This window comes from Pleurodeles waltl, chromosome 5 (genome assembly GCF_031143425.1).
Source record: "Pleurodeles waltl isolate 20211129_DDA chromosome 5, aPleWal1.hap1.20221129, whole genome shotgun sequence".
NCBI classification, from domain to species: Eukaryota; Metazoa; Chordata; class Amphibia; order Caudata; family Salamandridae; genus Pleurodeles; species Pleurodeles waltl.
The window spans coordinates 1,841,056,004-1,841,074,453 of record NC_090444.1 but is presented as its reverse complement, the minus strand read 5'-3'; the positions used below and the strand labels follow the sequence as shown (position 1 = coordinate 1,841,074,453).

Below are 18,450 nucleotides of genomic sequence, written 5' to 3'. Positions count from 1 at the left end.
CAGTGTGGAAAAATGATGATTCTCCGGTATGCAGAACATTCTCAATACTATCTTGTTAATATAAATTGCATGCCTGTAGGAGGCTGGCCTGGCTTGTAGTGGGTACCAAGGGGTACTTACACTCTGTACCAGGTCCAGTTATCCCTTATTAGTGTAGAAGAGGTGTTTCTAGCAGCTTAGGCTAATAGAAGGTAGCTATAGCTGAGCAGCTTAGGCTGAACTAGGAGACATGCAAAGCTCCTACTATACCACTGGTGTCATATGCACAATATCATAAGAAAACACAATACACAGATATACTAAAAATAAAGGTACTCTATTTTTATGACAATATGCCAAAAGTATCTCAGTGAGTACCCTCAGTATGAGGATGCCAAATATACACAAGATATATGTACACAATACCAAAAATGTGCAGTAATAGCAAAAGGAAGTAATGCAAGCAATGTAAGTTACAGTAGATTGCAATAGGAGCACATAGGTATAGGGGCAACACAAACCATATACTCCAAAAGTGGAATGCGAACCAAGAATGGACCCCAAACCTATGTGAGCTTGTAGAGGGTCGCTGGGACTGTAAGAAAACAGTAAGTGTTAGAAAAATAGCCCACCCCAAGACCCTGAAAAGTAGGTGTAAAGTGCACCTATATTCCCCAGAGAGCACAGAAGTCGTGATAGGGGAATTCTGCAAGGAAGACCAACACCAGCAATGCAACAACAGTGGATTTCTGGACCTGAGTACCTGTGAAACAAGGGGACCAAGTCCAAGAGTCGCGACAATGTCGAGAAAGAGCAGATGCCCAGGAAATGCCAGCTGAGGGTGCAAAGAAGCTGCCATTGGATGGTAGAAGCTGTGGATTCTGCAAGAACGAAGAAGACTAGGAACTTCTCCTTTGGAGGATGGATGTCCCACGCCGTGAAGAAGCTTGCAGAGGTGTTCCCACGCAGAAAGACCGCGAACAAGCCTTGCTAGCTGCAAGGATCGCGGTTAGGGTTTTTGGATGCTGCTGTGGCCCAGGAGGGACCAGGATGTCGCCACTTGGATGAGGACACAGAGGGGGCACCCAGCAAGTCAGGGAGCCCTCACAGAAGCAGGCAGCACCCGCAGAAGTACAAGAACAGGCACTTGGAAGAGGAGTGAATTGGAGTCCACCCGAAGTCAGAAAAGGGAGTCCCACGACGCCGGACGACAACTCAGAAGGTTACCTCCACCAAACTTGGACTGAAGAGTCACTGGACTGTGGGAGTCACTTGGACAGAGTTGCTGAGTTCCAGGGACCACGCTCGTTGTGCTGAGAGGGGGCCCAGAGGACCGGTGATGCAGTCTTTTGTTGCCTGCGGTTGCAGGGGGAGGATTCCGTCGTCCCACGGGAGATTTCTTCAGAGCTCCTGGTGCAGAGAGGAGGCAGGCTACCCCCAGAGCATGCACCACCAGGAAACAGTCGAGAAGGCGGCAGGATCAGCGATACAAGGTTGCAGTAGTCGTCTTTGCTACTTTGTTGCGGTTTTGCAGGCGTCCTGAGCAGTCAGCGGTCGATCCTTTGGCAGAAGGTGAAGAGAGAGATGCAGAGGAACTCTGATGAACACTTGCATTCGGTATCTAAAGAACTCCCCAAAGCAGAGACCCTAAATAGCCAGGAAAGGAGGTTTGTCTACCTAGGAAGGAGGATAGGCTAGTAACACAGGTAAGCCAGCCAGGGCCCCAGTGCTCATAAGTGTGCCCTGTTTGTGTTCCCTGTGTGATGACTAACTGTCTCACTGAGGCTCTGCTAACCAGAACGTCAGTGGTTATGCTCTCTCTGCTTTCTAAATTGTCACTAACAGGCTAGTGACCAATTTCACCAATTCACATTGGCATACTGGAACACCCTTATAATTCCCTAGTATATGGTACTGAGGTACCCAGGGTATTGGGGTTTCAGGAGATCCTTATGGGCTGCAGCATTTCTTTTGCCACCCATAGGGAGCTCTGACAATTCTTACACAGGCCTGCCACTGCAGCCTGAGTGAAATAACGTCCACGTTATTTCACAGCCATTTACCACTGCACTTAAGTAACTTATAAGTCACCTATATGTCTAACCTTTACCTGGTAAAGGTTGGGTGCTAAGTTACTTAGTGTGTGGGCACCCTGGCACTAGCTAAGGTGCCCCCACATCGTTCAGGGCAAATTCCCCGGACTTTGTGAGTGCGGGGACACCATTACACGTGTGCACTGGACATAGGTCACTACCTATGTACAGGGTCACAATGGTAACTCCGAACATGGCCATGTAACATGTCTAAGATCATGGAATTGTCACCCCAATGCCATTCTGGCATTGGGGAGACCATTCCATGATCCCCTGAGTCTCTAGCACAGACCCGGGTACTGCCAAACTACCTTTCCCGGGGTTTCACTGAAGCTGCTGCTGCTGCCAACTCCTCAGACAGGTTTCTGCCCTCCTGGGGTCCAGCCAGGCCTGGCCCAGGAAGGCAGAACAAAGGACTTCCTCAGAGAGAGGGTGTTACACCCTCTCCCCTTTATAATAGGTGTCAGGGCTGGGGGAGGAGTAGCCTCCCCCAGCCTCTGGAAATGCTTTGATGGGCACAGATGGTGCCCATCTCTGCATAAGCCAGTTTACACCGGTTCAGGGATCCCCCAGCCCTGCTCTGGCGCGAAACTGGACAAAGAAAGGGGAGCCACTCCCCTGACCTGCACCTCCCAGGGGAGGTGCCCAGAGGTCCTCCAGTGTGTCCAAGACCTCTGCCATCTTGAATGTAGAGGTGTGAGGGCACAATGGAGACCTCTGAGTGGCCAGTACCAGCAGTTGATATCAGAGATACCTCCTGATAGGCTCTTACCTGGTTAGTTAGCCAATCCTCCTCTGAGGGCTATTTAGGGTCTCTCCTGTGGGTATCTACTGAGATAACGAATGCAAGAGCTCACCGGAGATCCTCTGCACTTCCCTCTTCGACTTCTGCCAAGGATCGACCGCTGACTGCTCCAGGACGCCTGCAAAACCGCAACAAAGTAGCAAGAAGACTACCAACAACATTGTAGCGCCTCATCCTGCCGGCTTTCTCGACTATTTCCTGTTGGTGCATGCTCTGAGGGCTGTCTGCCTTCACCCTGCACTAGAAGCCAATAAGAAATCTCCCATGGGTCGACGGAATCTTCCCCCTGCCAACGCAGGCACCAAACTTCTGCATCACCAGCACTCTGGGTCCCCTCTCATCCTGATGAGCGTGGTCCCTGGAACACAGGAGCTGGATCCAAGTGTCCCAAACAGTCCAGTGGTCCTCTGTCCAAATTTGGTTAAGGTAAGTCCTTGCCTCCCCACGCCAGACTGTAATCCTGTGTACTGCGTGAACTGCAGCTGCTCGGGCTTCCGTGCACTTTTGCAAGACTTCCTTTGTGCACAGCCTAGCCCAGGTCCCCAGCACTCCGTCCTGCATTGCCCAACTCGCTGAGTTGGACTGCGACTTCGTGGGACCCTCTTTTCTTGTGCTGAGTTGACCGTTGTGCTCAGATCTTCTGAATGCCCGTTCCGGAGCTCTGCGGGTGCGGCCTGCTTCTGTGTGGGCTCTCTGTGTTGCTGAGCGCCCCCTCTGTCTCCTCCTCCAAGGGGCAACCTCCTGGTCTATCCTGGGCCCTGGCAGCACCCAAAATCGTCAACCACAACTCTTGCAGCTAGCAAGGCTTGTTTGCGATCTTTCTGTGTGGAAACAACTCTGCATCCTCCAGCACGCCGTGGGACATCTGCTGACCAAAGGAAAAGTTCCTGGCACCTTCCGTTGTTGCAGAATCTTTGGCTTCTTCCACCCGGAGGCAGCCCTTTTGCACCTTCATCCGGGGTTTAGTGGGCTCCTGCCCCCCCTGGACACTTGCGTGAGTCTTGGAGTTGGTCTCCTTCCTTTACAGGTCCTCAGGTCCAGGAATCAGTCTTCAGTGCTTTGCAGTCAGTTGTTGTCCTTGCAGAATCCCCTATCTCGACTTTACTGTCTTTCTGGGGTAGTAGGGTAACATTACTCCTACTTTTCAGGGTCTTGGGGTGGGGTATCTTGGACACCCTTAGTGTTTTCTTACACTCCCAGTGACCCTCTACTCACTACACTAGGCCTGGGGTCCATTCGTGGTTCGCATTCCACTTTTGGAGTATATGGTTTGTGTTGCTCCTAGGCCTATTTTCACCTATTACATTCCATTGTGTTCTACACCAGTGGTTCCCAACCTTTTGATTCCTGTGGACCCCCACTTTAACAATAATGGAACCCAGGGACCCCCACTGAATCATCATGGGAATCCGGGGACCCCCGTCTGAGTCATTACTGGAAGCTGGGGACCTAATTTGTCAATATTTGTTAATATTTTTTTATTTTCTAGGCTCTCGCGGACCCCCTGAGAAGGCTTTGCGGGCCCCCAGGGGTCCCCGGACCACAGGTTGGGAACCACTGTTCTACACTGTTTGTACTACTTTTCTAACTGTTACTTACCTGATTTTGGTTTGTGTGTGTATATTTTGTGTATATTACTTACCTCCTAAGGGAGTATATCCTCTGAGATACTTTTGGCATATTGTCACAAAAATAAAGTACCTTTATTTTTAGTAACTCTGAGTATTGTGTTTTCTTGTGATATAGTACTAAGTGATATCAGTGGTATAGTAGGAGCTTTGCATGTCTCCTAGTTCAGCCTAAGATGCTCTGCCATAGCTACCTCTATCAGCCTAAGCTGCTAGAACACCTCTAATCTACTAATAAGGGATAACTGGGCCTGGCACAGGGTGTAAGTACCACAAGGTACCCACTATAAGCCAGTCCAGCCTCCTACAGTGTGTGTATGTGTATCAGGTGTGTGTATTTGGAATTGTCCAATGTGGTTGTGTTTTGTAAAAGTGTGTGTATTTTGAGCGCAGCGGTGTGTACCGCCAATAGATTACCGCGGTAGAAAGACCTCCACGTTGATTCGTGGGTCGTGATAGTGTGGGCGTTGTTCTGTTGGCGTGACGGTGTAGGTTTTGCTATCGACAGTTCATCACTGACCTTTGGTGTGGCGGACTTGTGTGGGTGTCTGTATTGTGACGGATTTTGAGATGTGGGTCGTAATACCTGTAGCGGATTTCCGCCGCAGCCACGGTATGTTGGCGGCCTTCAGCATGGTAGTATGCGGGATTTACCGCCAGGGTTGTAATGAGGGCCATAATCTAGCTAGATAAAGCTTAAGGTTCCCATTTGGGAACCAAGAAAGATAAGGCTCACAAGCATGTGTCAAATTAATTGAGTTAGGGGCAGTTACAATAGATTATCATTGTGATCCACGCAACACTATTCAGACCAATGTATAAAAGAAGGCTCAAGGAAACCTGTATTTTTTTAGATCAAATCATCAGCCTTATTTTGATCCATTGACCTAGGAATCAATCCTAAAGTTAAGTAGGCGATATAAAAAGAGAATTGAGTGGAATGATAGATGGAGGGTTGTTTTGAGAAAAAACTAAGCATCAAAAACAAATATATATTTTTTTTTAACCTTTTACTCCAATCTCTAAAGATGGAAGAATCAGAAAGTACTGTCACGGATATATCAATCCTTGAAGGAGATAATGTTTCCATTTACACATTTGAGGTAGCAATAGCTAAAAGGTTTCAATTTGATTCAACGAACATGAATTCAATATCTCCAAGTAGGATCATCAAAAACTGGAAGATATATTCCAGGTATTAGTAGTTACAACGTGGCTTTAACATACAACATTTTTAGAGATGGCCGCCTGCTTGGCAGAGATCTCACTGGTTTCAGAAGAGTCACCTCTATAACAGCTCATCTGAAGGCATTGTAAGTGCTTTGAGCAGCTGACCTGATTCATGTGGCTGCTCAGCAAGCCTTTTGTTTTTAAAAAACAAAATAGTGATTACCGAGACACACTGGGTGTTTTGTTTTTTACTGTTGAGGATTGCCAAACTTTCCTTAGTGATCCTGTACAGAAAGAAGTACGTGACAGATTAACTGCCATAAACAGGGTGGATGGTGTGAGGAAGTTATAGCAACAGTTCGTCTGTGTAATGTTTCTGCTGGTGGAGCCAGCAAGCTCTCTCCTGGTGGAAACATCACAATCTGCTCAACTCTAAAGAGAGTGGTGGACACTCTCAGTATGGCGGATTGGGCACTCTGCTATGCAGAGTACTCAATAAGGGCCATATGGATGGACTCTGCAGTATCACTACAGTATTTTATGCTTTTAAAGTAGTATATGCCTGCTTTTGTAAATTCAAATGTAAGGTCTAAAAGAAGCGCAGATTACACATAGACTGTCTTACCACTATAACTTTTTTAAATTGAAACTTACCTGTTGTATCGACATCTGTAGAAGCCTCCGTGCATGAACCCCTTGTCCTTGCCCCATGGAAATGGCTCTACATTCTATGAGATAATAGAAATATCAAATGTTATTGCATCAGCAGAAACAGGACATGTGACAAAATAAAAAGCATGTCTCTCAACCTGCCACTGCAGCCTGGTAGAGCAATTTTAAACTGCTAACTCAACTTTGTAATTTAAACTAATCACAAAGTCTGGATCTCCCTTTCTAATATATATATATATATATATATATATATATATATATATATATATATATATGTAAAATGTGTGTGTGTGTGTGTATATCTATCTATCTATCGATCTATCTATCTATATGTGTATATATATATATATATATATATATATATATATATATATATATATACACACACACGTTAGCCCTATGGAGTCCTAAGGCAGGGTGCAGTATATTAAAAAGTACGACATGTATTTTTATATGTCCTAAAAACTCCAAATTGTCATCTTTACTGTGTAAAAGCTAGTAGCTCCAATCACAGGTCATGCTTTTGGTCACAGGTATTTAAGTAGAGTGTGTTTAAAGCTCTAAAATGTCTCTGGTCTGCGTTTTTTAAATAAAATTCTGGAGTGTATGAGTTTGAGCCTGGAGCATTCAAGGGGGTAAGCCCCTTCATAATGTCTATCACCTCCTCCAAGGTAATAGTCTGTTTCCCTGTGCCCTACATACAAGTAGAACTGACATGACAACTCAGCTGTGCTAACTTCTGAATTGGCCTACTAAAGTTGGTACTTCAATGTATCAAAAGAATCCTTACATTAAACCAAGCTTGATGCCCAAGTTGAATTTAATGTAACTTTTGAGAATAAGGCACCCTTAGAAAGTTGCCACTGTGTTCTCCAAAGTTTTTCAGTAGCCATTTACAGTTGATGGCTACAAGAAAGCATTATGCCCTCCTGGAAAGACATATGAGCGACTTCAAGGAAGGGACACAATAGAGACCAGCCACTGGAACAAGTGTTAGCTCTTCCTGCAGGAAGCCACTCAGGAAGTTAGCCAAAAAAGCATGCTTCAAAGGGAAGCCACCTTTGAATTGCATATGATGAAAACACACAAGAGGAGCTGCTCCTTTGTTCTCGTAGTCAGTTTAGCGTCAGGGACAGAGATGTGGAAACAGTTGTCGTTTTTCTGTGGACGTGTAGGCCTCAGATAGTCACACCTCTAGGGTGGGCTACTAAGCTCCAAACACTGAGAGATGTGTTCTGCTTTCTTGGGAGTGGACAGAATGTTGCACTCTGGGATAGCTAGCTACCACACTTTGCAGGATGACGTTGTCAGGGGGGAGAGGACATGCTAGCCATTTGGCTAGAAGTCACTGCATCCCCAGAGGGCAAGTTGTGGTCATCAAATTGTCTCCCTGTGCACCCAGACGTCAGAACACTTCTGCACTTGAGAGTGGACTGAAGGACTGCCCTGCTGCTCCTAGGAGCTGGCAGAGAGAGGCTGAACCAATGACTGGACTGCACCTGCAGCTCCTGGGGAAGCAAAAAGAGGACTGTGCCTGTGGTGCCCTGTCTAAGGAAAAGTCATCCCGAGCCCCAGACAGAAGAGGTGCACTCCAAGAGTCAGTTGGCTGACCTGCTGTTACAGCTCAGGGCCACAAAAGCTAGAGAAGCTGCCTTCACAATGCTGGTAGCCACAATACTTCTTAGTCACTGACCGCCAAAGTGCACCCTGACACTGAAAAGGTGCACCTTAGTCTGCTGGATCCAGGAGTATCATCAAAGCGCAGGGTAGTCGCCCAAGATTCACACTAACCAAAGTTAATGGGAACAGCTGGTTTTGCTGTGACCGGAGACTAGTACAAGAGTGGTTTTTGACTGGACTTCACCTGGGCTTGGAGGGACATCGACCTCTGTGGCCAAAGTCACCCCAACTTCTTCTTGGAACAGGGGGTGGCTTCAGGAAGACCCCGATCAACTGCATCAGCATCTTTAACATAAAGTATCCCTTTCAACAGAACCACTCCATTGATGCGTATGGAAAGTCGTCCATCGAGTCCAGAGTACCCAAAACACAACTTTATAACAAGCTTTCAAAAGCTTCCCAAGTCACTGCTACCCAGGGTAGTTGCAAATTCTTGTTTGCATTTTGAGTGAAAGGCCGTGATTTATGATTTACTTAAAAATTCATATCTTGTGAACTTCCAGTAGGTGGTGTTTGTTTTGGTGTCTACAAATTAATAAAAATAAGACCTATTTTTATAAATTGAAGTTGGATTTCCTTTGTGTTGCATGCTATTCTTATTCAGTTGTTTTTGGTACTTCTGAACTCGTTCTCTGCCAGGTCTTTTCCCCCTCAGGTGCCAAGCCATTTTTGGGCTGTTTGGGGCAGTACGCGCTTAGGCCCTCATAACTTTTTGTCCACAAAAGGTACCCACGCCAAATTTGCGTCTTTTTTTTCTTCCAACATCCTAGGGTTTCTAGAGGTACCTGGACTTTGTGGGTTCCCCTGGAGGAGACCAAGAAATTAGCTAAAATACAGCGAACATTTTGTTTTTAAAATAAAATGGGAAAAAAGAGCTACAGAAGAAGGCTTGTGGTTTTTCCCTGAAAATGGCATAAACAAAGGGTTTGCGGTGCTGAAATCACCATCCTCCCAGCTTTCAGGAACAGGCAGACTTGAATCTGTAAACCACATTTTTCAAAACAATTTTGGCATTTTGCTGGGACATACCCCATTTGTACTATTTTTTGTGCTTTCAGCCTCCTTCCAGTTAGTGACAGAAATGGGTGTAAAACCAATGCTGGATCCCAGAAAGCTAAACATTTCTGAAAAGTAGACAAAATTCTGAATTCAGCAAGGGGTAATTTCTGTAGATCCTACCAGGGTTTCCTACAGAAACTAACAGCTGAAATAAAAAAAGATTGAAATTGAGGTGAAAAAAACACCCATTTTTCTCAACGTTTTACTTTTTCCTGCGATGTCAGATTTTTTAAAGCAATATACCGTTAAGTCTGCTGGACTCTTCTGGTTGTGGGGATATATAGGGCTTGTAGGTTCATCAAGAACCCTAGGTATTTAGAGGCAATAAATTAGCTGCCCCTTGCAATGGGTTTTCATTCTGTACCTGGTATACAACAATTATTTGCTGAACTATAACAATTATAAAATAGGCATCAAGAAAACCTTAGTATTTCCAAAATAGGCACAAAATAAGGTGTTGAGAAGCAGTGGTTATTTGCACATCTCAGAATTCCGGGGTGCCCATACTAGCATGTGAATTTCAGGGCATTTCTCAAATGGAGGTCTTTTTTACACACTGTCTTACATTTGGAAGGAAAAATGTAGAGAAAGACAAGGGGCAATTATTGTTATTGCTATTCTGTGTTTCCCCAAGTCCCCCGATAAAAATGGTACCTCATTGCATGGGTAGGCCTAATGCTCGCAACAGAAAACGCAACATGGACACGTCACATCACATTTTTACATTGAAAGCTGAGGTATTTTTCCAAAGTGCCTAGCTGTAGATTTTTGCCTCTAGCTCGGCAGGCACCTAGGGAAACCTACCAAACCTGTGCACTTTTCAAACACCTGTGCACTTTTCCTGGAACACAGGAACTCTATCCAAGTGACTCCCACAGTCCAGTGATCCTTCAGTCCAAGTTTGGTGGAGGTAAGTCCTTGCCTCCCCACGCTAGACTGCAAACCTGTGTACTGCGTGATTTGCAGCTGCTATGGCTCCTGTGCACTCTTCCAGGATTTCCTTTGTGCACAGCCTAGCCTAGGTCCCCAGAACTCCGTCCTGCAGTGCTCAACCCTGTGAGTTGGCCTCCGATGTCGTGGGACCCTCCTTTGTAACTCTGCGTGGACTTCGGTTCACAAATCTTCCAAGTGCCTGTTTGGGTACTTCTGCGGGTGCTGCCTGCTTCTGTGGGGGCTCTCTGAGTTGCTGAGCGCCCCCTCTGCCTCCTTCTCCAAGGGGCGACATCCTGGTCCTTCCTGGTCCCCAGCAGCACCCAAAAACCTCTACTGTGACCCTTGCAGCGAGCAAGGCTTGTTTGTGGTATTTCTGTGTGGGAACACTTCTGCAACCTGCGGCGTGGGACATCTTCCATCCAAAGGAGAAGTTCCTAGTGCTCTTAGTTCTTGCAGAATTCCAAGCTTCTTCCATCCGGAGGCAGCTTCCTTGCACCTTCATCCGGGGTTACCTGGGCTCCTGCCCCCCCGGACACTGTCACGACTATTGGACTTGGTCCCCTTGCTTTGCAGGTCCTCAGGTTAGGAATCTGTTTTCAGTGCACTGCTGGTGTTTGTTGTTCTTGCAGAATCCCCCTATCACGACTATTGTGTCCTTTTGGGGGTAGTAGGTGTACTTTACTCCTACTTTTCAGGGTCTTGGGGTGGGGTATCTTGGACACCCTGACTGTTTTCTTACAGTCCCAGCGACCCTCTACAAGCTCCCATAGGTCTGGGGTCCATTCGTGATTCGCATTCCACTTTTGGAGTATATGGTTTGGGTTGCCCTGAGACCTATGTTTCCCTATTGCAACCTATTGTAATTCTACACTGTTTGCATTTTATGTATTTATTTATTCGGTCTAAAATTAGACCATTAAAATGCATAAAAACGACCATACATAAAAAATAAAACAGAGATCATGACCATCGCAAAAAGGAAAAAGGGAAAGGAACAAATACAATTAATACACTCCTTGTCCAACAGAACAAATGTTAAATGATACTCCTTAGTTGATGCCTCCTAGCTTATTGGATACCATTTACCAAGACAATTTAAAAGAAAACCGGATTGTATACTGAATCTTTTCTGATGTTGCCTATAAAAACTTCGGATTTATTTTAAACTACTGTAGACATACATAAATACATATTTTTTTTAAAAAAAAGAAAAAGACTGTTCTAATATAGATTATTCATAAAAAGTAGTTCATAATACTTCATAAAATACTTCATGCTTGCGGCAATTATAAACCAGACATTAATAGGGTACCATAGAATTAACCTCATTTCTTAAATAAATTATTCATGGGAGTTAAATCTTGTTATTTGCAAAGTGCTATGTGCTACGGTGCTATAAATAAATTAAGTAAAAAAAGTCCGATAAAAAACACAAACAAGAATAAAACCTATTATCTTTGGAGTTAATCCATAGGTAAAGCAACACAAGCAATCATGTTTGAATTCCATAGCCATTTAAAATCCTCGTCCATTAGCTGCTGGACCTCTCTTCAACCAGTAGACTAGGGTCTAAAATAGTCCTACTACAAATAGCCCATGCTGCTGACAAATATTTGGAGACTGAGCTTACTACCAACGTGGGAGTTTCATATTTGCATAGCCTGTAGGCACTGGCTCGATCATGCAATAGCAAAACCTTGCACAGGGAGATAATCCACTTTCATCTAGGACATTTATACAAGGGGCAGAAAAATAGAACATGCTCAGGTGTTTCCTTACATAAGTGGCAGTTTATACATTTATCAGACATGGGACTGTTGATCGACCAACGGGCCGTAAAGCTATTAACTGCTAATGGTCCATATCTGAGCTGATGGAATAAGGCTCGGGCACGTGCTTGAATAGGGAGATCCAGGAAGTTCTCAGGCCAGGGTTCGTGTTTAACCAGCAGAAACTCTGCTGTCAGCCGAACTGGACCGTTGCAATGAAAAAACTCATCATAAACTTTTCCCCAATATCTCTCTTTGATCAACAATCTATTGTTAGCAGGAATCATCTCAGGATTCTCCCAATAATGGGGGAAGCCCAGCTTAACCCAAGCTGATTTCATCTCCCTCAACCAACAAACTTTTTCCCATCCCTGGTAAGGTGTTATAAGGTCTTTGATTGCTGCCCTGAAGGGCTCAAGTTCTTCCGTGTTCCATAATCTAACCCAATATAAGAGTGGCCTTAAGCTTGCTGTGTCTTTAATACTATTTATACCCAGATCTAATCTTAGGGGGATCATCGGCGTACCCTTCCCTAACCTAGATATGTGTCTGAAAAAATTGTTTTCTTTGATTTGAAGGGTATCCAATTGTCTATAAGAACCCCAGAGTTCCGCTCCGTACAGGGCAGCAGCACGGATTTGGACTTTATAGATTTCGGAAAAAGGAATCAGAGTGGGGCTTGCTATGGCTTTAGCCTTTCGTTCTAGCGATCCACCTCTTTGGCTGATAATAAGTGCCCCTTTTCTTATGGCTGCATTCCAACTGCCCCTATCCGATAATCTAATGCCCAGATAATCATATTCCGTTACCCTCTCCAAAAGGACTGAATCCATCACTATGTTTGCTTTTATGTTCTTATTCGGGACCCTGTATATCATAAGTTTTGTTTTCTTAACATTGATATCCAGCCCGTAATCTCTACAAAATACACAAAATTGATTGACCAGATTTTGAATTCCCATAGATGTTTTGGCCAACTGGATGGTGTCATCCGCGTAAAGCAAGCATGGCACTTTATTCCCTGACAACTTGGGCGAGTCGTTGGTACACTTTGCTAGGTAATTGATGCAATTATTTATATATAAGAGGGAAAGGGTAGGGGCTAGAACACAACCTTGTCTGACTCCTCTTTCAATGGCAACTGGATCTGTTACATCGCCTTCCTTACCACTCCTAATTTGTGAATGGGTGTTCTCGTGCAGTCGGACCATAAGTTTCAGAAGACCTTTGGGGATACCCATATTGGCTAACGTCTGCCATAATAGGTTCCTGGGGACCAGATCAAATGCGGCTTTAAGGTCAATGAAGACCACATACAAGTTACCCCCTCCTACTTCCACGGTCTTCCATTTGATTGTTAGAAATCTTAGGACTTGATCTATGGTACTAACTGCTGGTCTAAACCCTGCTTGCAAATTAGAGATGGCTTTGGTTTCTAAAATCCAATCTATAAGATGGAACAGGACTTGCTTTGCAATATTTTTTGAAAGTTATCAAGTAAGGATATTGGGCGATAATTAGCTGGGTCAGAGGGACTTCCTTTTTTAAAAATAGGAACTATCTCCGCTCCCTTCCAGGAGCTCGGGACAGGCGCTCCTGCAGCAACTGCATTAGAAACCATGTTCAAGTATGGGGCCCATATGTCCGGTCTTGTCTTATACAGGTCACCTGGGATTTTATCAAGGCCTGGGGCCTTTCCCTAATTCAGTGAAACAATCGCAGCCTTGGTTTCTGCCAGGGTAAATTTGATTGGGGAGGCCTCAAAGGTCATAATATCATTCAATTCCCTAGTAGTAGCTTCTGTAGGCCCTGAAGATAATCGGCCAAAGTGATCAGTCCACTCTACGGGGAGGATTGAAGCACCAGGCAAACAGCTGGGTTCCCCACTTGCATCGGCAACCAGTTTCCAGAACCTCGAAGTATCATTAACTTTTGCAGACTCCAGAAGGGTAGCCCATCTAGACTCATCCCATCTCCTGCGGGCCCTGCTAAGTTCATGTTTATAGTCTTTCCTTGCTTGCCTTATATGCTCTGTCTGGCCCCCTCTTAGAGCTCTCAATAGTTTATGCTGTGCTTCCCTGCATGCAGCGCTACACCACCTTGCATTGCACTTCTTTTTTGCTTTACTAACAATCTCTTTGGTAAAAAAGTGTTTTAAAGAGTTAAATAATTCTTCACCATCTTCTAAAAGCAGGGACATACGCTCCATTTGGTCAGCCAATAGGCTATACAAAGATGTAATGGAACCTAAGTCAGTGTTCACAGATTCCCATTTGACATTTCGTCTGTTTTTTGTCAGTATGAGCTGTTGATCGTAAGTCTTAGGGCAAGGAGCTTCAAGTAAAGGTAGCAGACCCCTAACCGATAGGATCAATGGCTCATGATCACTTTCCTCATGTTGTAGAATTTTCATATCAGTCATGTGACCCCACAACCGAATGTCAAGCAAAATATAATCTATCTGACTCTTCTGGGCTCCACGCCTAAATGTAGAGTGAAGAATAACATCCGAGGGGGAACGACCGTTACAGGCCCGAAGACCATGTGCAGGTGTAATATCCAGGACTTGGTGTGTCAATCTATTCATTCTCGTCTTTTGCTCAACACCAATTGAGGAATACCCCAATATGCATCCTCTTCTTTGTATAGTTCCTGGGCCAGCGAGTAGGGCTCAAAGGTAACATTAGAATCCCCTGTGATAAGAATGAAGTAAATGGAGGTTTTGGAGAAGAGAAAGCTATCCAAAATAGGCAAAGCGTTGGACTCATATGTACTACCCAGGCTCCTGTTATAGATGTTAATTATTAGGAGCGGTTTCTCCTTAAGGGTTGGTATTATTAAACCCATCAGATTGGGACAACCCATATCTACTACTTCGACCCGAAATTTGAGGGAGCAGCTGAGCCATATGAGCAGTCCGCCTGAAGGTCTCCCGGAGGTCGCCTTGCATGCTGGGACCCAATATCTTTTAAACCCAATTCTATATTTGGGCTCCAATGCCCATGTTTCTTGAAAATTGCATATTTTATGTTCATCTATAAATTTGCCCCATTCAGGGATACCCATTTTATTCTCCAGCCCTGCAATGTTCCAACTAAGAACTGTGTCTAACACATCTGTTCTACCTTGGGGAGTTTTAGCCGGAAACTGCCCTCTAGCAAATGGACTGCCATGAGGAGACTTAGTACCCCTTTCAGTCGTAGTTAGACTAGTCTTGGTTAGATATTCCAGTGCTTTATCACCCAATGGATTACTCGCCACATTTAGATCGAGGCCCGACATGGTCGATTCAAGTACCCGGGCAGATGGGATAGACCCACAATTGTTGGGACCTATTGATTCCGGGCTGGGTTGCTCTCATGAGCCTCGCCCTCCTTGCTAGCTCCCCAAATAATGATCTCCCTACTCTGACCACAAAGGAAAGGAGGCAAGCTATTTTCCATCCTACAAAATTCTGTCTGGGCAGGTGGAAGGATTAGTGCAGGGCCTCTGATGTCTACAATAAGAGTCTGATCTGCCTCAGGACTGCCTATTCCTATTCCTTGAGTTCCAATAGTTCTAGATACAAGATAATTCTTGTCCAAATATCTAGTTCCTTGAAGCTTAGGTGGGCCATACACTGGACTAATTTTAGTCAATCAACTTCGGAAAGAGAAGGTGAAAGGGAGCTACATCCTACCTGGGGGGCAGGCTGCATCTGAGAACTAATAGAGCCTCCAGGTGGCATTGGCGCCCCCTTAATAGCTGATGTAACTGGGTGAGGGTAGAAAGCTTGGAGTCTACACAAAGATACTTCTCCCCCTAGAGGATTAGATTTACACACATTTGAAGAGAGCTGCTGGACAAGGGCGGGTGAATCAAAATTGATAACAATACAATCACCCGTACCAGGGTTCTTAAGTGGACCCACCCAACCCACCCTCCTCACCATTAATATTGAGGGTACCATACAAAATGCAAATCTGGCGTTAATATGTAACCAATGTATGACCTTGTTTTTCAGTCCTATAAATGATTCGGGGGTATTGATTTTAAGTTTAGGAACACTCGTAATAACAAGAACGTATGGGCAGGATTCCGGCGGTAGATGTAAAGTTCTCAGTTCCTCCATCCATATTCACCAGATCTGTTGGTAGGTAATTCTGATCAGGAATAGCTTTGTAGGATTTCGTTCTCATATCATTGGAAGAAACAGCTCCTCCATTACCCCTCAAAAAGGGGGTGGCTGCCTTAGAACACTTGTCCATTGAAGCAGTAGCCAGCCTGCCAGTAAAAACCTTCTCTGGTTGATACCGAGGATCAGGGCAATTCATTGAAGGCCTGTGGTCCATACCCAATGGTAAGTGGAGGCTACTGGCACTGTTACCCGGTAAGCTCAGAGGGAGAATTTGGCAGGGAGGCTGCAGGTCCACTAAGGGGGGAGTAACCATCTGCTGGGACTTGATAAGGCCTCGCAGTTTCTCCTCAATGGCTTGTAGGCGAGTTACTATAGGGTGTAGCCTCTCAGAAAACTCTTCTTTGATGTGTTCTATTATATAATCAATTGCTGAACGATCGTCAATACATGCTTGATCCTTATTCCAAGTTGGTGCGCCATGATTGGTGGAGCTCAAAATACGGGCCCGTTTATTCCTTAAATTTACCTCACCTCGTTTTCTTTTACCTTTTGTATTGTGCTCTGGATTGGGTATGGACCTGCCTAAGATCGGCTGTGTCAATTCTGGTAGCTGGATGGCATTATCCTGGATCTCCACAATAGGCTCCTGGGTAGTTGAAGGTGAAATAGCCGGAGCGGACTGTAAATCGTGTGAGTGAAGGGGTTGTGTTGGAATGGGCGGTGGGGATAAGGATAGGCGATTAGCTGCCATCAGTGGGGGGGCAGTTAGACGGCGCTCAACCATTTCAATTTCCTTTTCTAATGCTCCAACCGCTTTTTGGAGAAATCCGTCTAAGGTCTTATTGTTACCGGCCTTTTCCAAGGGTGCCCCCCCCTTCCATCTGCCCATCTTGTCTCTTAGGTTTTCCTTTAACCAGCAGATGTGTTTTAGGCTCCTTAATCAGCCTTTTACTATAGGCACTTGCCTCTTCTGTCCCCACCCTATTTCCACCCCACTGGGGCCTTGCTGGGAAGACTAAACGGCCGAAAAAATGCAGCTCACCTGTAGCAGTTTGTTGTCCTCAGATCTGTGGTGGGTTCAGCCACTGGTTGCCAACCCCAATGGCAAGAAGAAAATAGTATGGCCCAGCCCCAGCCTCCTCCGGTCGCTGACGGGCGCAGGACGGGCTTAAAAGTTTTTAAAGGGGCCCTTTGTCCCGCCCCTGCTGCTCCGTCCTCCAAGCGCGTCCCGCGAGCAAAGCGGGCGCGCAAAAGTTTTTAAAGGGGCCTTTGTCCCGCCCCTGCTGCCCCGTCCTCCAAGCGCGTCCCGCTGTTTGCATTAATTTTCTGACTCTTACCTGTTTTGGGTTTGTGTACATATAACTTGTGTATATTACTTACCTTCTTACTGAGGGTACTCACTGAGATACTTGTGGCATATTGTCATAAAAATAAAGTACCTTTATTTTTAGTAACTCTGTGTATTGTGTTTTCTTATGATATTGTGCATGTGATATAAGTGGTATAGTAGGAGCTTTGCATGTCTCCTAGTTCAGCTTAAGCTGCTTTGCCATATCTACCTTCTATCAGTCTAAGCTGCTAGAAACACCTCTATTCTACTAATAAGGGATAACTGGACTTGGCACAGAGTGTAAGTACCTTGGGTACCCACTGCAAGCCAGGCCAGCCTCCTACACCTTCACACCTATTTCCAAAGGGAGAGGGTGTGACACCCTCTCTCAGAGGAAATCCTTTGTTCTGCCTTCCTGGGACTAGGCTGCCCAGGCCCCAGGGGGGCAGGAAACCTGTCTGAGGGGTTGGCAGCAGCAGCTGCAGTAGAGACCCCGGAAAGGCAGTTTGGCAGTAACCGGGTTCTGTGATAGAGACCATTGTGACGCTACATATAGGTAGTGACCTATATGTAGTGCATGCGTGTAATGGTGTCCCCGCACTCACAACGTCCGGGGAATTTGCCCTGAACAATGTGGGGGGTCCTTTGCTAGTGCCAGGGTGCCCACACACTAAGTAACTTGGCACCTAACCTTCACCAAGTGAGGGTTAGACATATAGGTGACTTATAAGTTACTTATGTGCAGTGAAAAATGGCTGTGAAATAACGTGGACGTTATTACACTCAGGCTGCAGTGGCAGTCATGTGTAAGAATTGTCTGAGCTCCCTATGGGTGGCAAAAGAAATGCTGCAGCCCATAGGGATCTCCTGGAACCCCAATACCCTGGGTACCTAGGTACCATATACAAGGGAATTATAAGGGTGTTCCAGTGTGCCAATGAGAATTGGTAAAATTAGTCACTAGCCTGCAGTGACAATTTTAAAAAGCAGAGAGAGCATAAACACAGAGGTTTTGGTTAGCAGAGCCTCAATGATACAGTTAGGCACCACACAGGGAACACATACATTATGAGCACTGGGGTCCTGCCTAGCAGGATCCCAGTGACACCTAGGCAAAAACAAACATACATACAGTGAAAATGGGGGTAACATGCCAGCCAAGATGGTACTTTCCTACACAACCCCCCCCAAACGAAGGACAATAAGGCTAACCTT

The 18,450-nt window shown here is 45.4% G+C and overlaps 1 protein-coding gene across 1 annotated transcript in view; it reads right to left on the bottom strand.

The window, feature by feature from the left end:
- The window catches only part of DNAH8 (dynein axonemal heavy chain 8), a 9,979,189-nt gene that overhangs the window by 796,085 nt on the left and 9,164,654 nt on the right, over window positions 1–18,450 (bottom strand). Inside the window, exon 80 of the mRNA XM_069236651.1 lies at window positions 6,330–6,403. Coding sequence (XP_069092752.1) covers window positions 6,330–6,403 — 74 coding nt within the window. The remainder of the gene's footprint in view (window positions 1–6,329; window positions 6,404–18,450) is intronic.